Genomic DNA, 23587 nt, shown 5'->3' with positions numbered 1-23587 from the left:
GGTGAGTTGAATCTGATGTCTAAAGACACCCCTGCACCCGGAGCCCCGGTGGAGTTTTGGGGACAACTGAAAGTGCCCCTAGATCTCCTGGCATCTCAGCTTACCTGGGCTGTTGTAGGTGGACTCCTCCCAGTCTCCTGGCTAGAGCCTGCAGCCCACTTCTGGAATCCATCTCATCCATAGAAATACATGGGGCACTCGACGCTGTGTTGGCACTCTGCACCTGGTCGCCCCTGAGCCACTCAGTGTATAAGTTACCCTGTGACCTCCCTTGCACTTACCTCAACACTAGGAGATCGACCTCTGACCTTGCTGTACTCACCTGTGAGCAGCGCTGGAGCAGGTACCCCGTCTCCATTGGAAAGCATTGGATGCTCAACACTGTGTTGGCACTCTGCACACAGCCGCCCCTGTGCCGCCGAGGGTGTAAGTTTGGTGCTGACTTCTGGCCCCACAAGTGCTCGCCTCAACCCCCGGAGTCTGACCTCTGCCCCCGCTGGTACTTATCTGTGAGTTGCATGTCAACTTTGGCCCCTCCCTAGCCTCCATTGACTAGTATTGGGCACAAACCTCAACTTTAACCTGCGCACCCAGCTGCCACTGTGCCGCTGTGGGTGCACCTTGAATACCAACCTAAACCTTGCCCAGTGCTAGCCTAAACCCCTGAAGACTAAGACCTTAAGTTGTGTACTTACCTGCAAAACTGTATCTTTGTTTTCCTCCATTGTCTAACACTGAAGACTCTGAAAATTGCACTCTTGTCTATTTGTGAAGCAGTAAAGTATTTTTAATCTGAAAACTGCTGACCTTATAACGAAGTTCTATGGTTCAAGGCATATATAAAAGCAACTGATATTTTTCTAAATTGGTGTTGGATTTATTTTTTATGTGTGTGTCTCATTTATTGCTTCTGTGAGTGCAACAAATGCTTAACACGATTCCCTAATAATCTTAGCTGCTCAACCACACCACCACAGATAGAGCTCGAGACCTATATATTTCTGCCTCTACCCATCTTTGGGGACCCCCTGGACTTCCTGCACAGTGTACTTCACTATATAGAGTACCAGCGTCCTACACCTATGATGTAAAGTTTCAAAGATACCCCATGAGATTGTAACTGGTGCTGGAATATCAATGTTCAGCTTAGCAGCTCCTCTAACGAACACCTCATTAAATGTATTTAGATCGTCTATTATAGATACTTTTATTGTTGGAGTGACCATAAGTGTTGGAGTAATCCCTCTTTGAAGATCCTGGGGATGTAGCCCTTGTAGGGGTTTTACATTTGTGGTGGCAAGACCAAGATCTTCAAGACCATCGGACAGGCGTAGAGGATCTTGTTTTGGACCTGTGTTGCGATCTACTTCTGTGATCTGGATCTGCACGGAGGAGTTGTCTCTCTAGGGAACCTGGAATTTGTTGGGGATCCAAGAGAGCTGGCTTCTGCCAAACGGGCTAGAGGAGTCTTGGGGCACGGAGTCGGCTTCGGAGATGGTGTTCGCGGTGGGGACCGTGAAGGGAAATATGTCCTTGAGTACTGTGAATCCGCACTCTGTGGAACCGAACAGTTTTTGACAATTTCCAGTCTTTGGCCGCATGCAGAGGAGTAGGAGGAATCACCTGAAGAGATAGCTGAAGCCTCCTCTGTGAAACTGGACTAGTAGACATGAAATGTGACGTAGGTCTGTCTGCGGGTAAAATGCTGCCTCGATGTTCAGCAACAAAGTGATGTCGTCGAAAGTGGTTTTGTGGTTGTTTCACGATGCCTAGGCGGTAAGTGAGGCCTCAATGTCGAAAGGAGCCTTGCTGCCATCAACGGATATTACCTAAGAGATGTCTGTCTCGACATCGATGGCCACCTAGTTGCCACTGACAGAGCGGTCTGTCTTTACGTCGAGCGGCATCTGGGTACCGACGACGGCGATGTGTGCCTCAACATTGAGCGCCGCCTGGTTGCTGTCAACAGAGATATTTGCCTCAATGTTGAATGGCACCTAGTTGTCGCAGACAGACGTGTGGCTCAATGTGAAAGGCATCTGGTTGCAACCGACTAAGATGCCTGTCTCGACGTCGAACTGCTCCTGGTTGCCGCCGACAGAGACTGTCTTGGTGAAGTGTTGCTCGACGTAGAGTGATGATGGGGCACCGTTGATGGATTCTTCAATGTACCATGCCTCAACGTTGAACAGTGATGGTCAGCCATCAATGGAGTATATGCCTGGTGTTCTTGCTTCAACATCTTCCAGTGGAGACCTGCCATCAACGGAGACATTACCTGTGTTGAGATCGAGCAATCGGTTAAATGAGGAAGGGACGTCCCTTGGCGATGTGGGCTTAGTCGGCTAGTGATGTTGTGTCGATGTCAATGGAGACTGTTCTGTTGTAGGGTCCCTTGACTTCGGTCACCACCGCTTCATCATCGATGGGGATGAGGGCACTCTCAACGTCAATCTCAACGGAGAACACATAAGTATTTTCCTTCTTCTAGATGTTGATATTGTTCTCCTTTTTTCTCGCCTGCCAAGAGATCTGCCTCTGGATGGAGCTTAGTGAAGAGAGGCAGGTGTCATGGAGGAAGATGAAAGAGGTCCCCCTGCTTTTTCTCTCTCCTGAAGACCATGCAGATGTATTTTCTCTCTATCTTTTAAAGTTGTTTTCAAGAGTTTTTGGCAATGGTGGCGAGGTTGAGTATTAGGGAGACATAACATACAGACTGAGTGGGGATCAGTCTATGCCTTCTTTTTATCACAGGCAGGGCACTTGACGAAAAGAAAAGGCATTTTTGACAGGGAAAAATTGAAATTCCTGTCAGATAATAATTAATTTGCACTCTAGGTGGAAAAAGACATAGAATGAAGCAGAGAAAAAATACTTTCATAAAGTAATTTTTGACAAAAGGCAGAAACAGAGAGCTCAGTGCTCCAGGATCCTCACTGAAGGAGCGGAAAAAGAATGGACCTAACTGTTGCCTTTGGGGCATGATGGGATACAGGAGGTCCTGGAGGTCTTAAAGGCATGGTGTCAGTATTTTCTTCTTATGCTTTTAAAGCAGCCTATTAGCTAACAATGCATTTGTATTCTCTTGCATTTTTCTCTTCAATAAAGGCAATTTATGCTCTCTCTCTTTTTCTGACTTACAGAAATGCGTTAGACTGGTAGGCGTTTTATCAAAGAAAAACTCAATGTAAATTTTTATTTTTATCCTTTAATGTGGGTTACATATATATATATATATATGTATATATATATATATATATATATATATATGTATATATATACTGTATATATATATATATATATATATTTATATGTATATATGTATATATATATGTATGTATATAAATATATATATATATTATATATATGTGTGTATATGTATATATATATATATATATATATATATATGTTCGATGGCATGTGTAGCTGCAGATACACATGCTATGCATTGCTTGCGCCATCTAGTGTTGGGCTCGGAATGTTACAAGTTGTTTTTCTTCTACAAAGTCTTTTCGGAGTCACAGGATTGAGTGACTCCTCCTCTCCTTCATACTGCGCATGGGCATCGACTCCTTTGTTAGATTGTTTTCTTTCCTCTGTCGGGTTCGGATGTGTTTCCTCCCGCTCCGAGATTTTTAATCGTAAACTCTAGATAACTTTCTTTCACTGTCTGTATTGTTTCGATTGCGTTCCAGGAATACACAATCAGCTAGCGGATCTCCTAAGCAGAACATACCAACAGATACACGAATGGGAGATTCACTCTCAGGTACTTCAACAGTACTTTCAAAAGTGGGGGTCACCGAAACAGACCTATTCGCAACAAGCGAAAACGAAAAAAATGCCAAAACTTTGCATCCAGACACCCACACCCTCTATCCAAGGGCAATGCTCTATGGATCAAATGGTTTGTGATATTTGCTTACGCTTTTTCCCCTCTCCCGCTACTTCCATTTATGGTCAACAAACTGTGTCAAACCTCTCTTACCATGATTCTCATAGCCCCCATGTGGGCACGACAACATTGATACACAACACTCCTAGACCTGTCAGTAGTACCTCACTACAAACTTCCAAACAGACCGAATTTGCTAACACAAAACAAGGGACAAATCAGACATCCCAATCCCAGTGCTCTCAACATAGAGATTTGGCTCCTGAAGTCATAGAATTTCGATACTTAAAACTTCCATTAGAATGTATAGAAGTTCTCAAACAAGCACGCAAGGATACAACTAGACAATGCTATGCTAACAAGTGCAAACTATTTGTTTATTACTGACAATCTAAAAATACTCACCGACTTACAGCATCAATACAAGATATTGAATGCTACCTACTCCATTTACAAGAGTCAAATTTAACTTTCTCATAAATTAAAATGCATCTTACTGCCATATCAGCATATTTTCAGACTATACAACATACCTCTCTCTTTAGAGCACCAGTTATCAAAGCCTTCATGGAAGGACTAAAACGTATCATTCCACCTAGAACACCACCAGTTCCTGCTTGGAATCTCAATATTGTACTCACATGACTAATGGGTCCACCTTCTGAACCCATGCATTCCTGTGAGATTCAGGGGCATATTTATACTCTGTTTGTGCCGAATGTGTGTCAAAAATGTTGACGCACATTCAGGGCAAACCTTGCCCCATAGTTAAATTTTGACGCCTGACACCGTGGACGTCAAAATTCCACCGTGTGCATCATTTTTTGGAAGCGGGAAACTGCCTTGCACTAATGATATGGAAGATAGGCGTTCCCTTCCAAAAAATGACTTTAAGGCCTGTGCACTTTATTTATACCCCAGCGTCATATTGACGCACAGGAGGGGGTGGGCCTTAAAAAATGGCGCACAGCCTGATGTGCGCCGTTTTTTAATGTCTAGGTCAGGGCAGGCGTTAAGGTATCAGTGGGCTCGGAACCCTGCCCACCCTGCCCCCAGGGACACCCCCTGCCACCCTCGCCCACCCCTGGAGGACACCCATGGATGGGGGACCCATCCCAGGTAAGTTAAGGTAAGTTCAGGTAAGTCTTTTTTACATTTTTTTTAAGTGGCATAGGGGGGCCTCATTTTGGCCTCCCTACATGCCACTGTGCCCAATGACCATGCCCAGGGGACAGAAGTCCCCTGGGCATGGCCATTGGGCAAGGGGGCATGACTCCTGTCTTTGCTAAGACAGGAGTTGTGTCAATGGGGATTGTGCTTCAAAAAATGGCGCAAGTCCGGTTTGAGGCATGATTTTTGCCTCAGACCTGCCTTGCACCATTTTTTGATGCACAACCCCCATTGTTCCCTACCCCGGTGCTGCCTGGTGTGAGTAATTTTTTTTACTCAGACCAGTCCGCAGCGCCGGCTAACGTCATTCCTTAAATAAGGCGCCCGCATGGTGCGTTGGAATTGCGTTAGCCGCGGTAAATTTTTTGACGCACAACTGCGTTGGTGCAGTTGTGCGTCAAAAAGTATAAATATGGCCCCCAATTTCTAACTTGGAAAGTTGCTTTCCTAGTAGTGATTACTTCATTAAGAAGAGTTAGTGAAATACAAGCATTCACTCTTGAGGAACCTGTTTTCCAAGTACACAAACATAAACTTGTACTTAGAACTAATCCAAAATTGTTGCCAACGGTTGTATCACCTTTTCACATAAATCGTGGAATTGCCAGTCTTCTTCTCACAGCCAGATTCAACTGCAGAAAGAGCCCTTTACACTCTTGATCTTAAAAGAGCTCTAATGTATTATGTGGATAGAACAAAAGAGTTTAGAAAAAGTAAACAGCTTTTTGTTGCTTTTCAACAACAACATAAAGGTAATCCTATGTCTAAACAAGGATTAGCTAGATGGATTGTTAAATATATTCAAACATGCTTCATTTAGGCAAAAACGACAACTTTTAATAACACCTAAAGCACATTCCACTAGGAAAAAAGGTGCTTCTATGGCATTCTTAGGAAACATACCAATGGCAGACATATGCAAAGCTTCCACATGGTCCACACCACATACATTTACAAAACATTACTGTGTGGATGTACTTTCAAAGCAAGAGGCAGTTGGTCAAGCTGTCCTAAAAATATTGTTTCAAACAACTTCAACTCCTACAGGCTAGCCACTGCATTATTTTGGGGAGCAAACTGCTTTTTAGTCTATGCATACCATGTGTATCTGCAGCTACACATGCCATTGAATGGAAAATGTCACTTACCCAGTGTACATCTGTTCGTGGCATGTAGTGCTGCAGATTCACATGCACCCTTCCTCCTCCCCGGAAGCCTGTAGTTGTTGCAGTTTCTTATATGTACATATGTATATACATTTACATTTGCATGGACATCTATTTTACTTATTACTTTTATAGTACGTTTACATTCTTACACTCTATCACTCCTTCCTACACCCTTTTGTGGGAAAACAATCTAACAACGGAGTCAATGCCCATGCGCAGTATGAACGAGAGGAGGAGTCACTCGATCCCATGACTCCGAAAAGACTTCTTTGAAGAAAAACAACTTGTAACTCTCTGAGCCCAACACTAGATGGTAGATGCAGTGCGTAGCATGTGAATCTGCAGCACTACATGCCACGAACAGATGTACACTGGGTAAGTGACATTTTCCATATAAATTACTACATACATTTTTTTTGCGACACATAAATGTTTTTAATATGTGATGCGGGGTCCCCGCACATTGGCGGGAATATTCAGTGCTTATGACCATTGATGAAGATCCTCTGGAAGAGAATCTTACTTTCCATACTTTCAAAATGGCTATTATTGGTGTCCTGTAATGTGGTGGCCATCATGGTGGATATCATGTTGAATTTAATGTAATAAAAAGGCCCTCTTGAATGTATGGAAACTTAACATTTTCTATATTTTGAAGGTGGCATGGCAACGCCAATTGCGATGGATGGTGAGCTGTGGAAAGCGGTATTAGGACAGAGGCCAGTAGAGGAAGGCGAACGGGGAGAAAGGCAAGAGGAAAGGCAAAGGAGGGAAGAAAAGCAATGGAGGGGACAAAGAACCTGACTGTGCTCTGTGTCGGAACAGCAGCATGTTTGTTTAGTGGGAAAACAGAGTTGGGAGGGAGTTGGAGAGTGAGGGACAAGCACAGCAACAGGGAGGAAAGCTATCCACTTGGAAACTGAGACAGAAAACAGAGTCACATAGTCATGAGCAAGGAGCTGAACCTATGCGCACTCCATTCTGCACAGTCCTGTCTACGGCAGAAATATGAATCTGTTGGTAGCAAGACTGCAACCAGGTACACACTCTGTCATGTCTCGAACATTGCAGAGCTGCCCTCACTACACTGTCAAGTTCCCTGAAGCAAAATGATAAAAAGGAATATTGCACATTATTCAGGGAACTTGTATGAAAGTTAAAGAAATAGAGGCCAGATGAGCTTAATGAAATGAATAATGATTATTTCCCCCTCTCAGGTTTACCTGTGGCTCAGTGACTTTAACATCACACCCTCTGTGGACTGTAAGTCCAACTACCTGCGGGTTTATGATGGAAACAGCAAGACCTCACGTGTCATACTGGACAACACCTGTGGGCAGGGCAAAGGACTCTCACTCGTGGCCTCAGGGACCACCGTGCTGTTGGAGTTTGTCTACAGTAGTCCAAGTGCATTAAACAGTTTCCATGCCACTTATAGCACAGGTGAGTCTACTCTCTCTCATTATGGAGCAGGTCCTACATCAGACCATATTCACTTGGTGGTTAAGAGGTCTATTGCTTTAGTAATCAAGTGTTGCTGTGGGTGGGCTTCTTATTAGTCTCTTGAAGTCACTCGGTGCTGAGCTGTAGCCATCAAATCTGAAATATATCTTACGTGAACCTGTACATTCTCATGGGTGGTGCCAGACACTCACTGGAACCCATTGGCTCTGCACTCCTCCTTTGCTGGAATATGTCACCCAATCATGATGGCCAATTGTTTTGTAGCATGTCACTGTTACCCCTTCTATGATGTCTCTCTACTGGTACTTGAAGTATTCCTCTGGGGTGTCTCTCCCAGAGGAGGAAACTGTCCACTTTAACTGCCCATTGTCTTGAGAGTGTTTTGAGGTGCGGGACTGCCCTCCCTCCCTCAAGTGTGTCTCCTCTTTAGTGCTGAGAGATCCTTATCAAGAATGTCTCCTATGGCTACTGGGACCACTTGTCTGTCTTGCTTGCTCCAGTTGCTCTTCATCTACAGTGTCTTTCCTCAGATGCTTGATATGCACTGCTCGATATCTCTACCGAATCTTTTGTGGAATGGGGGAACATCTCCATGTACAATGTCTCTTCCATAATGTGGAGATGCCCTCCTATAGGATATCTGTCCTGAGATGTTGCAGCAGCCCTTCGTCTAAAATGTCTCTCTTGAGATGCTACAACCGCTGTTCCTCAGGAGGCTCTGTCCTGAGATGATGGGACAGCTGTTCTACAGGGAATTATTAATGATGTGCTAGGACAGTCCCTGGACCTGCCCTTCCTCTAGGGCATCCTTCCTGATTTCCTTCCTGAGATGCCCAATCTGCCCTTCCTCTAGGAACTATGGCATGATATGCTGGGACAGTCCGCCTTCTGTGGTATCTCTCGTAGTGAGCTGGGGCGCCTATCATCTAGTGTATGTGCTTTAGGAAACCTGTGGTGATGGGGATCCCTACTCAGAGAGTTTGGTAATGATTAATGGAAGGGGATGAGGTGTATGGATGAAAATATAAAAAGCAAAGGACCTTGAAGAGGAGGAAGACTAAGGAGAAATGTAGTAGGCATGGTGGCGGGGAGGATACAGGTGTCCATGCTCCCTAAAATACAAACAAGTGGGAAAAGAAATATCTTTCTTCTCTACTCCAAGTAAATAAAAAAAACACAAGTCTAGTGCAAGCACATTTTTTAAAGAAAACAATTTTTAATTCAAACTTTGATGACAGCAGCTGTAACAGGGTTTTTGTGATCATGATGCTAGTTGTGTAGGTGGTACTTGCAGTGACGGGTGGGGAGGTGTGAACTAGTAACTGCTTGTGAAGGGTATTTGGGTGAAGATGTGGCTGCAGTGTTCGTGCTAAGCAGACATCGTGACAGCTACAGCACAGGTTTGTAACTTTGGCAGTGAGGATTGAGGTGTAGGTTACGCTGCTTGAATCAGTGGCAAGTGCAGCCAATGCTTTTTTACAATATAGGTTGGTGACTGCTTTGACTTGTCTTCTGGTGGATTTAATGCTTGTTGTGGCGGTTGAAAACACTGCGTTATTGGTTACTGTTTAAACTCCTGTGACATGTGGTGGACATGACACTAGTTGTGTCAGAGGTAGGCACAGGTGCTGCTGGTTACTGTTTAGACACTTGTGGCAGTGTTTGTATTGGAGATGACACGGATTGTGTCAGTGGTAAGTACAGATGGTGTTGGGTATGTTGTGGATTGTGTCTTATGTTGGAGATGATGCCTAGTGTGTCAGTGGTAAGCACAGCTCCAGTGAAGATTGGTGAAATATTCAATGGGTCTTGTGGTGGAGATGGTGGTTGTGTTAGCTGAAACTAATGGCACTACAGGTACAGTTTAGTGTGGTGACGCATGATGTGGCAGAGATGATGTTGTAGATGACTATGATTGTGTTAGTGAAAAGCATATTTGGTACTGGTTACAGAGTTTATTGGTGACTGCTGTGATAGGATTGTGGTTGATATGGTCCTGGTTGTGTCTGTGGAAAGTGCAGTAGGTTGATGACAGGAGTGATGGAGATTGTGGCCTAGATAGCACTGGTTGTGTCTGTGGTAAGCAGAGGGGCTGCTGCTAATGGAGTAGACTGGTGATTCTTCTGATGGTTGTTGTTGTTTTGGAGATGACTCCACTTGTGTCAGCAGCAAGCACCCCAGATGCTTGTTAGGCAGAGGTTAGTGGCAGCTGTAATAGGGATTGTAATGAAGATGATGCTTATTTTTCTATTTGTAACCACCGGTGGGATTGGCTACTGATGTGGATGGTGCAGAAAATGATGCTCCTTGCGTCAGTGATGAGCGAGCATAAGTGGCGCTGGTCGCGGTTTAGCACGGTGAGCCCTGGGGTGGGATTTTACTATATATGATGCTGATTCTGTCAGTGGTAAGCACAGATGGTTCTGGTTACCCTGTAGCTTGATGAAAACTGTGAAGGGTGTTGTGGGCAAAATGATGCTGATTCTCAGTGAAAAGTGCTATAGGTGTTGGTTGATGTTGGGGATTGTACTGGAGATGAAGCACCCTTATCGTTATTTAACTGTCTATTCTTTGCAGGAACTGCCAAGGCAAGTATACTTCCACAAATGGAACCACAACATCTCCAAACTACCCGAACAGGTGCCCTCCATCACCAGCCTGCAGCTGGACAATCGTGGCGTCACTAGGGTACAAGGTGACTATGGGTGAAAGCCATGGGGGCAAGAGTACTCTAAAACCCCACGTGAATCCAGCTTTACCGGGGCTTTTGGCTCAATTGCTGCTCCAGTGAGGGTAATTCCCATGCTCCTAGCCACATTCAGTCCTCTTTCTATCCATGAAGCGCGCAAAGACTTCCAATTGGAAAAGCAGCTTTTATGGTCACCACATGTGTATTTACAAAATGCGTCAGTCTTGAAAGTGCTTGAAGTCTGCACACGTAAATCTCAGCAGCAGGCAACGCCCCAGCTCTAGAGCACACGCATACATATCCTCCTCCCCCTTACCTCTATTAGTGAGAGCTATCTCCTGTCTTGCTAGAAATGAACATGCAAAGTGCCCATTTCTACAGCAGTTGTATAAACCCTCTCATAAAAGCCACTACCTTGCAGGCAGCACACAGACGTCTGTGGGAGGCTCTCAACCCCCTGTGCTATCTTACCAGGATTTCCCTGTACATTGCACGTTGCACAGATCTCTGCAACCTGTGTGCATTGACAGAGTGTCGTATGCTCTGACTACTGGTACATTATTGCATGGTTCTGCACAGTACTAAGGTACTTTGTGAAGCGGCTTTCCCTCAAGGACTCCAGCTGCTAACATCTGGTCACTCTTTGTCAACATCTTAGAAGTGGGATATTGCTGCAGACTAGAGCAGCACCGTGTGTGAACGCTTAGGCGGTCATTCTGACGGCGGCGGGCGGCAGTAGCCGCCCGCCATGCGGTTGCCGCCATTTGGCCGCTCCGTGGTCAAAAGACCGCGGAGGCCATTCTGACTTTCCCGCTGGGCCGGCGCGCGCCCGCCAAGGGAGCGCCCGCCGGCCCAGCGGGAAAGGCCCTGCAACACAGAAGCCGACTCCGAATGGAGGCGGCGGTGTTGCAGGGGTGCGACGGGGGGAGTTGCACCCGTCGCGATTTTCACTGTCTGTTATGCAGACAGTGAAAATCATGCTGGGGCCCTGTTAGGGGGCCCCTGCACTGCCCATGCCTGGCGGTAAAAAACGCCAGGAACAGGCTGGCGGGAAGGGGGTCGGAATCCCCATGGCGGCGCTGCTTGCAGCGCCGCCATGGAGGTTCAGCCCAGCCAGGGGAAATCCGGCGGGAAACCACCGGATCCCCTTTTCTGACCGCGGCTTTACCGCCGCGGTCAGAATGGGCAATGAAGCACCGCCAGCCTGTTGGCGGTGCTTCCGTTGCCTGCGGCCCTGGCGGTCTTGGACCGCCAGGGTCGGAATGAGGGCCTTAATGTTTTAGTAGTGAAAATGCTTAGCATGATGATATCAGAACATGAAGATCAGAATAGATGTGAATCATGGTTTCTACATCTGTGACATCGGTGCGTAGTGCAGACCAGAACAGAGGTGCATCATGGGTTCTACATCTGTGACATTGGTGCGTAGTGCAGACCAGAAGGGAGGTGCATCATGGGTTCTACAACTGTGATATTGGTGTGTGGTGCAGACCAGAAGAGAGGTGCATCATGGGTTCTACATCTGTGACATCGCTGCGTAATGCAGACCAGAAGAGAGGTGCATCATGGTTCTACATCTGTGACATTGCTGCGTAGTGCAGACCAGAAGAGAGGTGCATCATGGGTTCTACACCTGTGACATCGGTGCGTAGTGTAGACCAGAAGAGAGGCGCATCATGGGTTCTACATCTGTGACATCACTGCGTAGTGCAGACCAGAAGAGAGGTGCATAATGGGTTCTACACCTGTGACTTCGCTGCATAGTGCAGACCAATAGAGAGGTGCATCATGGGTTCTACTTCTGTGACATCAGTGCGTAGTGCAGACCAGAAGAGAGGTGCATCATGGGTTCTACATCTGTGACATGGCTGCATAGTGCAGACCAGAAGAGAAGTGCATCATGGGTTCTACACCTGTGACATTGGTGCGTACTTCAGACCAGAAGAGAGGTGCATCATGGGTTCTACATCTGTGACATCGCTGCCTACTGCAGACCAGAAGAGAGGTGCATCATGGGTTCTACATCTGTGACATCCGGGCCTAGTGCAGACCAGAAGAGAGGTGCATCATGGGTTCTACACCTGTGACATCACTGTGTAGTGCAGGCCAGAAGAGAGGTGCATCACGGGTTCTGCACCTGTTAGATCGCTGCATACTGCAGACCAGAAGAGAGGTACATCACGGGTTCTACATCTGTGACATGGCTGCGTAGTGCAGACCAGAAGAGAGGTGCATCATGGGTTCTACACCTGTGACATTGCTGCGTACTGCAGACCAGAAGAGAGGTGCATCATGGGTTCTACATCTGTGACATTGCTGCGTAGTGCAGGCCAGAAGAGAGGTGCATCATGGGTTCTACACCTGTGACATCGCTGCCTACTGCAGACCAGGAGAGAGATGCATCATGGGTTCTACACCTGTGACATTGGTGCGTACTTCAGACCAGAAGAGAGGTGCATCATGGGTTCTACATCTGTGACATTGCTGCGTAGTGCAGGCCAGAAGAGAGGTGCATCACGGGTTCTGCACCTGTTAGTTCGCTGCATACTGCAGACCAGAAGAGAGGTACATCATGGGTTCTACATCTGTGACATGGCTGCGTAGTGCAGAACAGAAGAGAGGTGCATCATGGGTTCTACACCTGTGACATTGGTGCGTACTGCAGACCAGAAGAAAGGTGCATCATGAGTTCTACACCTGTGACATTGCTGCGTAGTGCAGACCAGAAGAGAGGTGCATCATGGGTTCTACACCTGTGACATTGGTGCATACTTCAGACCAGAAGAGAGGTGCATCATGGGTTCTACATCTTTGACATTGCTGCGTAGTGCAGGCCAGAAGAGAGATGCATCATGGGTTCTACACCTGTGACATCGCTGCCTACTGCAGACCAGAAGAGAGATGCATCATGGGTTCTACACCTGTGACATTGCTGCGTAGTGCAGACCAAAAGAGAGGTGCATCATGGGTTCTACATCTGTGACATCACTGCATAGTGCAGGCCAGAAGAGAGGTGCATCATGGGTTCTACACCTGTGACATTGCTGCGTAGTGCAGACCAGAAGAGAGGTGCATCATGAGTTCTACATCTGTGACATGGCTGTGTAGTGCAGACCAGAAGAGAGGTGCATCAGGGGTTCTACACCTGTGACATTGGTGCGTACTTCAGACCAGAAGAGAGGTGCATCATGGGTTCTACATCTGTGACATTGCTGCGTAGTGCAGGCCAGAAGAGAGGTGCATCATGGGTTCTACACCTGTGACATTGCTGCCTACTGCAGACCAGAAGAGAGATGCATCATGGGTTCTACACCTGTGACATTGCTGCGTAGTGCAGACCAAAAGAGAGGTCCATCATGGGTTCTACATCTGTGACATCCGGGCCTAGTGCAGACCAGAAGAGAGGTGCATCATGGGTTCTACACCTGTGACATCACAGCGTAGTGCAGGCCAGAAGAGAGGTGCATCACGGGTTCTGCACCTGTTAGATCGCTGCATACTGCAGACCAGAAGAGAGGTACATCATGGGTTCTCATCTGTGGGGAGGGGGGAAGTGCAGACAAGAAGAGAGGTGCATCTTGGGTTCTACATCTGTGACATCAGGGCATAGTGCAAACCAGAAGAGAGGCGCATCATGGGTTCTGCATCTGTGACATCGCTGCCTAGTGCAGACCAGAAGAGAGGTACATCATGGGTTCTACATCTGTGACATCGGTGCGTAGTGCAGACCAGAAGAGAGGTGCATCATGGGTTCTACACCTGTGACATCACTGCGTAGTGCAGACCAATAGAGAGGTGTATCATGGGTTCTACTTCTGTGACATCGGTGCGTAGTGCAGACCAGAAGAGAGGTGCATCATGGGTTCTACACCTGTGACATTGGTGCGTACTGCAGACCAGAAGAGAGGTGCATCATGGGTTCTACATCTGTGACATTGCTGCTTAGTGCAGGCCAGAAGAGAGGTGCATCATGGGTTCTACACCTGTGACATTGCTGCCTACTGCAGACCAGAAGAGAGATGCATCATGGGTTCTACACCTGTGACATTGCTGCGTAGTGCAGACCAGAAGAGAGGTGCATCATGGGTTCTACATATGTGACATTGATGCGTAGTGCAGGCCAGAAGAGAGGTGCATCATGGGTTCTACACCTGTGACATTGCTGCCTACTGCAGACCAGAAGAGAGATGCATCATGGGTTCTACACCTGTGACATTGCTGCGTAGTGCAGGCCAGAAGAGAGGTGCATCATGGGTTCTACACCTGTGACATCGCTGCCTACTGCAGACCAGGAGAGAGATGCATCATGGGTTCTACACCTGTGACATTGGTGCGTACTTCAGACCAGAAGAGAGGTGCATCATGGGTTCTACATCTGTGACATTGCTGCGTAGTGCAGGCCAGAAGAGAGGTGCATCACGGGTTCTGCACCTGTGACATCACTGCGTAGTGCAGGCCAGAAGAGAGGTGCATCACGGGTTCTGCACCTGTTAGGTCGCTCCATACTGCAGACCAGAAGAGAGGTGCATCATGGATTCTACATCCGTGACATTGCTTCATAGTGCAGACCAGAAGAGAGGTGCATCATGAGTTCTACATCTGTGACATCGCTGCGTAGTGCAGACCCGAAGAGAGGTGCATCATGGGTTCTACAACTGTGACATCGGTGCATAGTGCAGACCAGAAGAGAGGTGCATCATAGGTTCTACACCTGTGACATTGGTGCGTACTGCAGACCAGAAGAGAGGTGCTTCATGGATTCTACATCTGTGACATCGCTGCGTAGTGCAGACCAGAAGAGAGGTGCATCATAGGTTCTACACCTGTGACATCGCTGCGTAGTGCAGACCAGAAGAGAGGTGCATCATGGGTTCTACACCTGAGACATTGGTGCGTACTGCAGACCAGAAGAGAGGTGCATCATGGGTTCTACATCTGTGACATCGCTGCGTACTGCAGACCAGAAGAGAGGTGCATCATGGGTTCTACACCTGTGACATCGCTGCGTAGTGCAGACCAGAAGAGAGGTGCATCATGGGTTCTACATCTGTGACATCCGTGCGTAGTGTAGACCAGAAGAGAGGTGCATCATGGGTTCTACACCTGTGACATCGGTGCGTATTGTAGACCAGAAGAGAGGCGCATCATGGGTTCTGCATCTGTGACATCGCTGCGTAGTGCAGACCAGAAGAGAGGTGCATCATGGGTTCTACATCTGTGACATCGGTGCGTAGTGCATACCTGAAGAGAGGTGCATCATGGGTTCTGCATCTGTGACATCGCTGCGTAGTGCAGACCAGAAGAGAGGTGCATCATGGGTTCTACATCTGTGACATCGCTGCGTAATGCAGACCAGAAGAGAGGTGCATCATGGTTCTACATCTGTGACATTACTGCGTAGTGCAGACCAGAAGAGAGGTGCATCATGGGTACTACATCTGTGACATCCGTGCGTAGTGTAGACCAGAAGAGAGGTGCATCATGGGTTCTACACCTGTGACACAAGTGCGTAGTGTAGACCAGAAGAGAGGTGCATCATGGGTTCTACACCTGTGACATTGGTGCGTACTGCAGACCAGAAGAGAGGCGCATCATGGGTTCTACATCTGTGACATCACTGCGTAGTGCAGACCAGAAGAGAGGTGCATCATGGGTTCTACATCTGTGACATCTGGGCCTAGTGCAGACCAGAAGAGAGGTGCATCATGGGTTCTACACCTGTGACATCACTGCGTAGTGCAGGCCAGAAGAGAGGTGCATCAAGGGTTCTACACCTGTTAGATCGCTGCATACTGCAGACCAGAAGAGAGGTACATCATGGGTTCAACATCTGTGGTGGGGGGGTAGTGCAGACAAGAAGAGAGGTGCATCATGGGTTCTACATCTGTGACATCAGGGCATAGTGCAAACCAGAAGAGAGGCGCATCATGGGTTCTGCATCTGTGACATCGCTGCGTAGTGCAGACCAGAAGAGAGGTACATCATGGCTTCTACATCTGTGACATCGGTGCGTAGTGCAGACCAGAAGAGAGGGGCATCATGGGTTCTACACCTGTGACATCACTGCGTAGTGCAGACCAATAGAGAGGTGCATCATGGGTTCTACTTCTGTGACATCGGTGCGTAGAGCAGACCAGGAGAGAGGTGCATCATGGGTTCTACATCTGTGACATGGCTGCGTAGTGCAGACCAGAAGAGAGGTGCATCATGGGTTCTACACCTGTGACATTGGTGCGTAGTGCAGGCCAGAAGAGAGGTGCATCATGGGTTCTACACCTGTGACATCACTGCCTACTGCAGACCAGAAGAGAGATGCATCATGGGTTCTACACCTGTGACATTGCTGCGTAGTGCAGACCAAAAGAGAGTTGCATCATGGGTTCTACATCTGTGACATCACTGCGTAGTGCAGGCCAGAAGAGAGGTGCATCACGGGTTCTGCACCTGTTAGATCGCTGCATACTGCAGACCAGAAGAGAGGTACATCATGGGTTCTACATCTGTGACATCAGGGCGTAGTGCAAACCAGAAGAGAGGTGCATCATAGGTTCTACAGCTGTGACATCGCTGCGTAGTGCAGACCAGAAGAGAGGTGCATCACGTGTTCTACATCTTTGATATCGCTGCATAGTGCTGACCAGAAAAGAGGTGCATCATGGGTTCTACATCTGTGACATCTGTGCGTAGTGTAGATCAGAAGAGATGTGCATCATGGGTTCTACACCTGTGACATCGGGGACTAGTGCAGACCAGAAGAGAGGTGCATCATGGGTTCTACATCTGTGATATCGGTGCGTAGTGCAGACCAGAAGAGAGGTGCATCATGGGTTCTACATCTGTGACATTGCTGCGTAGTGCAGACCAGAAGAGAGGTGCATCATGGGTTCTACACCTGTGACATTGGTGCGTACTGCAGACCAGAAGAGAGGTGCATCATGGGTTCTACATCTGTGACATTCCTGCGTAGTGCAGACCAGAAGAGAGGTGCATCATGGGTTCTACACCTGTGACATCGCTGCCTACTGCAGACCAGAAGAGAGGTGCATCATGGGTTCTACATCTGTGACATCGCTGCGTTGTGCAGACCAGAAGAGAGGTACATCATGGGTTCTACATCTGTGACATCGCTGCATTGTGCAGACCAGAAGAGAGGTGCATCATGGGTTCTACATCTGTGACATCGCTGCGTTGTGCAGACCAGAAGAGAGGTACATCATGGGTTCTACATCTGTGACATCGGTGCGTATTGCAGACCAGAAGAGAGGTGCATCATGGGTTCTACATCTGTGACATCGGGCGTAGTGCAAACCAGAAGAGAGGTGCATCATGGGTTCTACATCTGTGACATCGCTGCGTAGTGAAGACCTGAGGAGAGGTGCATCATGGGTTCTACATCTGTGACATCGCTGCGTAGTGCAGAACAGAAGAGAGGTGCATCATGGGTTCTACATCTGTCAGGGGGGGTAGTGCAGACCCGAAGAGAGGTGCATCATGGGTTCTACAACTGTGACATTGCTGCGTAGTGTAGACCAGAAGAGAGGTGCATCATGAGTTCTAGATCTGTGACATCGCTGCGTTGTGCAGACCAGAAGAGAGGTGCATCATAGGTTGTACACCTGTGACATTGGTGCATAGTGCAGACCAGAAGAGAGGTGCATCATAGGTTCTACATCTGTCACATCGGTGCGTAGTGCAGACCAGAAGAGAGGTGCATCATGGGTTCTACATCTGTGACATCGGGGCGTAGTGCAAACCAGAAGAGAGATGCATCATGGGTTCTACATCTGTGACATCTGTGCGTAGTGTAGATTAGAAGAGAGGTGCATCATGGGTTCTACACCTGTGACATCGGTGCGTAGTGTAGACCAGAAGAGAGGTGCATCATGGGTTCCACATCTGTGACATTGCAGCATAGTGCTGACCAGAAGAGAGGTACATCATGGGTTCTACATCTGTGACATCAGGCCGTAGTGCAAACCAGAAGAGAGGTGCATCATAGGTTCTACACCTGTGACATTGGTGCATAGTGCAGACCAGAAGAGAGGTGCATCATGGGTTCTACATCTGTGACATTGCTGCATAGTGCTGACCAGAAGAGAGGTACATCATGGGTTCTACATCTGTGACATCAGGGCGTAGTGCAAACCAGAAGAGAGGTGCATCATGGGTTCTACATCTGTGACATTGCTGCGTAGTGCAGACCAGAAGAGAGGTGCATCATGGGTTCTACATCTGTGACATCTGTGCGTAGTGTAGATCAGAAGAGAGGTGCATCATGGGTTCTACACCTGTGACATCGGGGACTAGTGCAGACCAGAAGAGAGGTGCATCATGGGCTCTACATCTGTGACATCGGTGCGTAGTGCAGACCAGAAGAGAGGTGCATCATGGGTTCTACATCTGTGACATTGCTGCGTAGTGCAGACCAGAAGAGAGGTGCATCATGGGTTCTACACCTGTGACATTGGTGCGTACTGCAGACCAGAAGAGAGGTGCATCATGGGTTCTACATCTGTGACATTGCTGCATAGTGCAGACCAGAAGAGAGGTGCATCATAGGTTCTACACCTGTAACATCGGTGCGTACTGCAGACCAGAAGAGAGGTGCATCATGGGTTCTACACCTGTGACATCGCTGCCTACTGCAGACCAGAAGAGAGATGCATCATGGGTTCTACATCTGTGAGGCGGGGTAGTGCAGATCCGAAGACAGGTGCATCATGGGTTCTACAACTGTGACATTGCTGCGTAGTGCAGACCAGAAGAGAGGTACATCATGGGTTCTATATCTGTGACATCGGGTGTAGTGCAGACCAGAAGAGAGGTGCATCATGGGTTCTACATCTGTGACATTGCTGCGTAGTGCAGGCCAGAAGAGAGGTGCTTCATGGGTTCTACACCTGTGACATCGCTGCCTACTGCCGACCAGAAGAGAGATGCATCATGGGTTCTACACCTGTGACATTGGTGCGTACTGCAGACCAGAAGAGAGGTGCATCATGGGTTCTACATCTGTGACATTGCTGCGTAGTGCAGGCCAGAAGAGAGGTGCATCATGGGTTCTACACCTGTGACATCGCTGCCTACTGCAGACCAGGAGAGAGATGCACCATGGGTTCTACACCTGTGACATTGGTGCGTACTTCAGACCAGAAGAGAGGTGCATCATGGGTTCTACATCTGTGACATTGCTGCGTAGTGCAGGCCAGAAGAGAGGTGCATCACGGGTTCTGCACCTGTTAGATCGCTGCATACTGCAGACCAGAAGAGAGGTACATCATGGGTTCTACATCTGTGACATGACTGCGTAGTGCAGAACAGAAGAGAGGTGCATCATGGGTTCTACACCTGTGACATTGGTGCGTACTGCAGACCAGAAGAGAGGTGCATCATGAGTTCTACACCTGTGACATTGCTGCGTAGTGCAGACCAGAAGAGAGGTGCATCATGGGTTCTACACCTGTGACATTGGTGTGTACTTCAGACCAGAAGAGAGGTGCATCATGGGTTCTACATCTGTGACATTGCTGAGTAGTGCAGGCCAGAAGAGAGGTGCATCATGGGTTCTACACCTGTGACATCGCTGCCTACTGCAGACCAGAAGAGAGATGCATCATGGGTTCTACACCTGTGACATTGCTGCGTAGTGCAGACCAAAAGAGAGGTGCATCATGGGTTCTACATCTGTGACATCACTGCATAGTGCAGACCAGAAGAGAGGTGCATCATGGGTTCTACACCTGTGACATCGTTGCCTACTGCAGACCAGAAGAGAGATGCATCATGGGTTCTACACCTGTGACATTGCTGCGTAGTGCAGACCAGAAGAGAGGTGCATCATGGGTTCTACATCTATGACATGGCTGCGTAGTGCAGACCAGAAGAGAGGTGCATCAGGGGTTCTACAACTGTGACATTGGTGCGTACTTCAGACCAGAAGAGAGGTGCATCATGGGTTCTACATCTGTGACATTGCTGCGTAGTGCAGGCCAGAAGAGAGGTGCATCATGGGTTCTACACCTGTGACATTGCTGCCTACTGCAGACCAGAAGAGAGATGCATCATGGGTTCTACACCTGTGACATTGCTGCGTAGTGCAGACCAAAAGAGAGGTCCATCATGGGTTCTACATCTGTGACATCCGGGCCTAGTGCAGACCAGAAGAGAGGTGCATCATGGGTTCTACACCTGTGACATCACTGCGTAGTGCAGGCCAGAAGAGAGGTGCATCACGGGTTCTGCACCTGTTAGATCGCTGCATACTGCAGACCAGAAGAGAGGTACATCATGGGTTCTACATCTGTGGGGGGGGGGGGTAGTGCAGACAAGAAGAGAGGTGCATCATGGGTTCTACATCTGTGACATCAGGGCATAGTGCAAACCAGAAGAGAGGCGCATCATGGGTTCTGCATCTGTGACATCGCTGCCTAGTGCAGACCAGAAGAGAGGTACATCATGGGTTCTACATCTGTGACATCGGTGCGTAGTGCAGACCAGAAGAGAGGTGCATCATGGGTTCTACACCTGTGACATCACTGCGCAGTGCAGACCAATAGAGAGGTGTATCATGGGTTCTACTTCTGTGACATCGGTGCGTAGTGCAGACCAGAAGAGAGGTGCATCATGGGTTCTACACCTGTGACATTGGTGCGTACTGCAGACCAGAAGAGAGGTGCATCATGGGTTCTACATCTGTGACATTGCTGCTTAGTGCAGGCCAGAAGAGAGGTGCATCATGGGTTCTACACCTGTGACATTGCTGCCTACTGCAGACCAGAAGAGAGATGCATCATGGGTTCTACACCTGTGACATTGCTGCGTAGTGCAGACCAGAAGAGAGGTGCATCATGGGTTCTACATCTGTGACATTGCTGCGTAGTGCAGACCAGAAGAGAGGTGCATCATGGGTTCTACATCTGTGACATGGCTGCGTAGTGCAGACCAGAAGAGAGGTGCATCATGGGTTCTACACCTGTGACATTGGTGCGTACTTCAGACCAGAAGAGAGGTGCATCATGGGTTCTACATCTGTGACATTGATGCGTAGTGCAGGCCAGAAGAGAGGTGCATCATGGGTTCTACACCTGTGACATCGCTGCCTACTGCAGACCAGAAGAGAGATGCATCATGGGTTCTACACCTGTGACATTGCTGCGTAGTGCAGACCAAAAGAGAGGTGCATCATGGGTTCTACATCTGTGACATCACTGCGTAGTGCAGGCCAGAAGAGAGGTGCATCACGGGTTCTGCACCTGTTAGGTCGCTCCATACTGCAGACCAGAAGAGAGGTGCATCATGGATTCTACATCCGTGACATTGCTTCATAGTGCAGACCAGAAGAGAGGTGCATCATGAGTTCTACATCTGTGACATCGCTGCGTAGTGCAGACCCGAAGAGAGGTGCATCATGGGTTCTACAACTGTGACATCGACGCATAGTGCAGACCAGAAGAGAGGTGCATCATGGGTTCTACACCTGAGACATTGGTGCGTACTGCAGACCAGAAGAGAGGTGCATCATGGGTTCTACATCTGTGACATCGCTGCGTACTGCAGACCAGAAGAGAGGTGCATCATGGGTTCTACACCTGTGACATCGCTGCGTAGTGCAGACCAGAAGAGAGGTGCATCATGGGTTCTACATCTGTGACATCCGTGCGTAGTGTAGACCAGAAGAGAGGTGCATCATGGGTTCTACACCTGTGACATCGGTGCGTATTGTAGACCAGAAGAGAGGCGCATCATGGGTTCTGCATCTGTGACATCGCTGCGTAGTGCAGACCAGAAGAGAGGTGCATCATGGGTTCTACACCTGTGACATCACTGCGTAGTGCAGACCAGAAGAGAGGTGCATCATGGGTTCTACATCTGTGACATTGGTGCGTAGTGCAGACCAGAAGAGAGGTGCATCATGGATTCTACATCTGTGACATCGGGGACTAGTGCAGACCAGAAGAGAGGTGCATCATGGCTCTACATCTGTGACATCGGTGCGTAGTGCAGACCTGAAGAGAGGTGCATCATGGGTTCTGCATCTGTGACATCGCTGCGTAGTGCAGACCAGAAGAGAGGTGCATCATGGGTTCTACATCTGTGACATCGCTGCGTAATGCAGACCAGAAGAGAGGTGCATCATGGTTCTACATCTGGGACATTGCTGCGTAGTGCAGACCAGAAGAGAGGTGCATCATGGGTACTACATCTGTGACATCAGTGCGTAGTGTAGACCAGAAGAGAGGTGCATCATGGGTTCTACACATGTGACATCAGTGCGTAGTGTAGACCAGAAGAGAGGTGCATCATGGGTTCTACACCTGTGACATTGGTGCGTACTGCAGACCAGAAGAGAGGCGCATCATGGATTCTACATCTGTGACATCACTGCGTAGTGCAGACCAGAAGAGAGGTGCATCATGGGTTCTACATCTGTGACATCTGGGCCTAGTGCAGACCAGAAGAGAGGTGCATCATGGGTTCTACACCTGTGACATCACTGCGTAGTGCAGGCCAGAAGAGAGGTGCATCACGGGTTCTACACCTGTTAGATCGCTGCATACTGCAGACCAGAAGAGAGGTACATCATGGGTTCAACATCTGTGGTGGGGGGTAGTGCAGACAAGAAGAGAGGTGCATCATGGGTTCTACATCTGTGACATCAGGGCATAGTGCAAACCAGAAGAGAGGCGCATCATGGGTTCTGCATCTGTGACATCGCTGCGTAGTGCAGACCAGAAGAGAGGTACATCATGGGTTCTACATCTGTGACATTGGTGCGTAGTGCAGACCAGAAGAGAGGTGCATCATGGGTTCTACACCTGTGACATCACTGCGTAGTGCAGACCAATAGAGAGGTGCATCATGGGTTCTACTTCTGTGACATCGGTGCGTAGTGCAGACCAGGAGAGAGGTGCATCATGGGTTCTACATCTGTGCCATGGCTGCATAGTGCAGACCAGAAGAGAGGTGCATCATGGGTTCTACACCTGTGACATTGGTGCGTAGTGCAGGCCAGAAGAGAGGTGCATCATGGGTTCTACACCTGTGACATCACTGCCTACTGCAGACCAGAAGAGAGATGCATCATGGGTTCTACACCTGTGACATTGCTGCGTAGTGCAGACCAAAAGAGAGGTGCATCATGGGTTCTACATCTGTGACATCACTGCGTAGTGCAGGCCAGAAGAGAGGTGCATCACGGGT

General features: G+C 48.3%; 1 protein-coding gene across 1 annotated transcript in view; it reads left to right on the top strand.

Moving 5' to 3' along the window:
* The window catches only part of LOC138287227 (astacin-like metalloendopeptidase), a 161188-nt gene that overhangs the window by 94695 nt on the left and 42906 nt on the right, over positions 1 to 23587 (top strand). Inside the window, exons 8-9 of the mRNA XM_069227581.1 lie at positions 7452 to 7677; positions 10276 to 10393. Of these exons, the coding sequence (XP_069083682.1) occupies positions 7452 to 7677; positions 10276 to 10385 (336 nt within the window). The 3' untranslated portion in view covers positions 10386 to 10393. The remainder of the gene's footprint in view (positions 1 to 7451; positions 7678 to 10275; positions 10394 to 23587) is intronic.

The sequence above is a fragment of the Pleurodeles waltl genome, chromosome 4_1 (assembly GCF_031143425.1).
Source record: "Pleurodeles waltl isolate 20211129_DDA chromosome 4_1, aPleWal1.hap1.20221129, whole genome shotgun sequence".
In the NCBI taxonomy this organism is placed as follows: Eukaryota; Metazoa; Chordata; class Amphibia; order Caudata; family Salamandridae; genus Pleurodeles; species Pleurodeles waltl.
The sequence above is the reverse complement of the archived record's forward strand: the minus strand, read 5'-3'. Positions and strand labels throughout refer to the sequence as shown.